Genomic DNA, 2,500 nt, shown 5'->3' with positions numbered 1-2,500 from the left:
TTGTGGTAGGCATTCAGGAAACAGATAGAGATATGACAATGTATTAATTTGGTTGACTGTGGTAAATCTTCTGGTAGATATTAGTCGGTAGAGATATTTTGGTTGTAATGGATTATTTGAACTGTAATAAATTAGACGCTGTAAAACAACAAAATAATAGAGATAATTAAAAAAAATCTCGTAAATCTCAGAAAAATAGTAACCAACTAGATTCCTGGAATTAATTCGAATTACCAATTAGATTTCTAGAGAAACGTGAAAGCTTAAAAAAAGGGGGAGGGAAAAGACAAAAGACAAAACAAATTAAATACAATTTGCGAGAAGTCAACCCTTTATTGACTAAATCGTGTCATTTGGTGAAGTTAATGTCTGTTCCCTTCCTGCATTTATTGATTTGTAAATGAGCCAGGAGCGTGCAATGTATTCGTTAATTATGTTCGTGTCGCATTTATTTTCATATGAGAAAAATGAAGATTATTTACAAAACTGATCGTGTGAAATAGCGAGTGTTTTTTTGTTTTTTTATGAACCTTGACATTCAGGAATTTAATCTCAGGCTTGGAATCACTCACCCTCGACCTGCACAGCTTCTGACCTTCTTCTTCAAGGTCAAGCTCGCTGCGTGTGACCCTCAGGTTCTCACTAAGGCCACGCTCGGTTTCCTCCGCGACGTCCTTTGCAATTAATTCCATTCTCTCGTTTATCTCCTCTCTCTCTTCTTCTCCTTCACTTCTTCCTCTTTCATCATCGGTGTCTCTCCCTCTCCTCCTACTCTTCTTGACCTGTGACCTTTGACCTCCGATATCCTCGAAGGAAGGCGAGCTGCCGACCCTCGCGCTGTGACCTCCGACGACCTGGTTCTCGAGGGGGAGGTCGTCGTCACTAGAGGTCGAGGCCGCCGTGGCTCGAGGTCGTCCTCGAAGGAAACCTCGGCATTTATCGTCCTCCTTCTCCTCGCCTTCCCTCTGATCCTCGAGGAGAGGACAAGGGTCGTCCTCGATGAAGATCCTCGAGGACCCACGATCTGCCGAGTCGAAGTCGAGGTCGTCCTTCAAGTCGTTGCTTCTGGACGGTGGGGACGACACTCGCTTCTCTCGAGCGTGACATGGTGGCGAGACGAGGAACACCTGAGGAGAAAAGAAAAGGGAAATAATTAGAGAAAAGGAGAAGAATGGATGTAGAGAGAGAAAGAAAAGAAAAGAAAAAAAGGAAAATAAGATAATAAAAAAAAAGTAAATGAAAAATGATCAATAAGAAAATAAAAAGGTTAAAAGTGGATATAAAGAGAAAGAGAAGAATCGTACCAAAAGGCAAAAAACAAAAAACAAAAAAGGAAAGAAAAGATGAAGAAAAAAAGGAAGAAAACTGACAAAAAGGAGAGAGGAAAAACATACAAAAAGACCAAAATAAACAAAAAAAAAAACTATATATATATAAAACAAATATCAAAAGAAACAAAGAAACAAAAGAAAACAGACAAAAAGAAGAAAAAAATAGAACAAACAAACAAAAACAAACAAACTTATCAACAAAACAAAACAAAACAAAAAAGAGAAAAAGAAAAAATCCCAAGAAAGAAAGAGAGAAAGAAAAAGAATAAATAAAAAAAAAAGCTTCGGAGAGAAAGTCTCAGTGATTCAAAAAGAAAAGCAAAAAATAGAGAAGAAAAATGGATTTAAAAAGACAAAAAAAAAAAAAAAAAGATAAAAAGAAATAAAAGAAAAACTGACAAAATAGAAAATAAAAAAGGAAAAAGAATCAACACAACGAGAAAAAAAAATACCCAATAAAGAAAGAAAGAAAGAAAGAAAAAGAAATTCCAAAAAGCCGCTCAAGAAAAAAAAAGAAAAAATAGAAAAAACGAAAACAAAGAAAAAAAAAAAAAAAAAAAAAGCTTCCGGCGACTCAATAACCTCAGCTTGGGATCCTGATCATAAAGACAAAGACAAAAATGAAGAAAACTGACAAAAAAGGAAAAATGAAAAGAAAAAAAATGAAAAAATACCCCCCCAAAAAAGGAAAAAACAAACAAACAATTAAACAGCCAAAGACCAAAAAGAAAAAAAGAAAATCAATAAAAAAACTGAACAAAATCACCAAGAAAGAAAGAAAGAAATTCTATAAAAAAACGAAAAACACGAAGACGAAACGGAAGAAACTCAAGAAAGAAGAAAAAAAAAGAAAGAAAAAAAAATCACCAAGAGAGAAAGAAAGAAAAAGAGAGAGAGAGAGAGAGAGAGAGAGAGAGAGAGAGAGAGAGAGAGAGAGAGAGAGAGAGAGAGAGAGAGAGAGAGAGAGAGAGAGAGAGAGAGAGAAAAAAATCTTCCGTCTTCCGTCTCTTGGACTCAGCTCGGCCTCCTGATGATTCCCTGAGACGATCATAAGGGAATCAAGGCCCTGAGCGGGAAGGGAAACAGGAGGCTTATTGCGAATGGCAGGGAGAAGGAGAGAGTCGGAGAAAGGAGGGAAGAGAGGAGGGAGAAGGAGAGAGTCGGAAAAG

At 36.7% G+C, this 2,500-nt stretch overlaps 1 protein-coding gene across 1 annotated transcript in view; it reads right to left on the bottom strand.

Annotated features, from left to right (window-relative positions):
- LOC125037007 (calcitonin gene-related peptide type 1 receptor-like) overlaps positions 1-2,500 on the bottom strand; it is a 139,072-nt gene that overhangs the window by 49,828 nt on the left and 86,744 nt on the right. Inside the window, 1 exon segment of the mRNA XM_047629969.1 lies at positions 573-1,127. Coding sequence (XP_047485925.1) covers positions 573-1,127 — 555 coding nt within the window.

The sequence above is a fragment of the Penaeus chinensis genome, chromosome 22 (genome assembly GCF_019202785.1).
Source record: "Penaeus chinensis breed Huanghai No. 1 chromosome 22, ASM1920278v2, whole genome shotgun sequence".
NCBI lineage: Eukaryota > Metazoa > Arthropoda > Malacostraca > Decapoda > Penaeidae > Penaeus > Penaeus chinensis.
The sequence above is the reverse complement of the archived record's forward strand: the minus strand, read 5'-3'. Positions and strand labels throughout refer to the sequence as shown.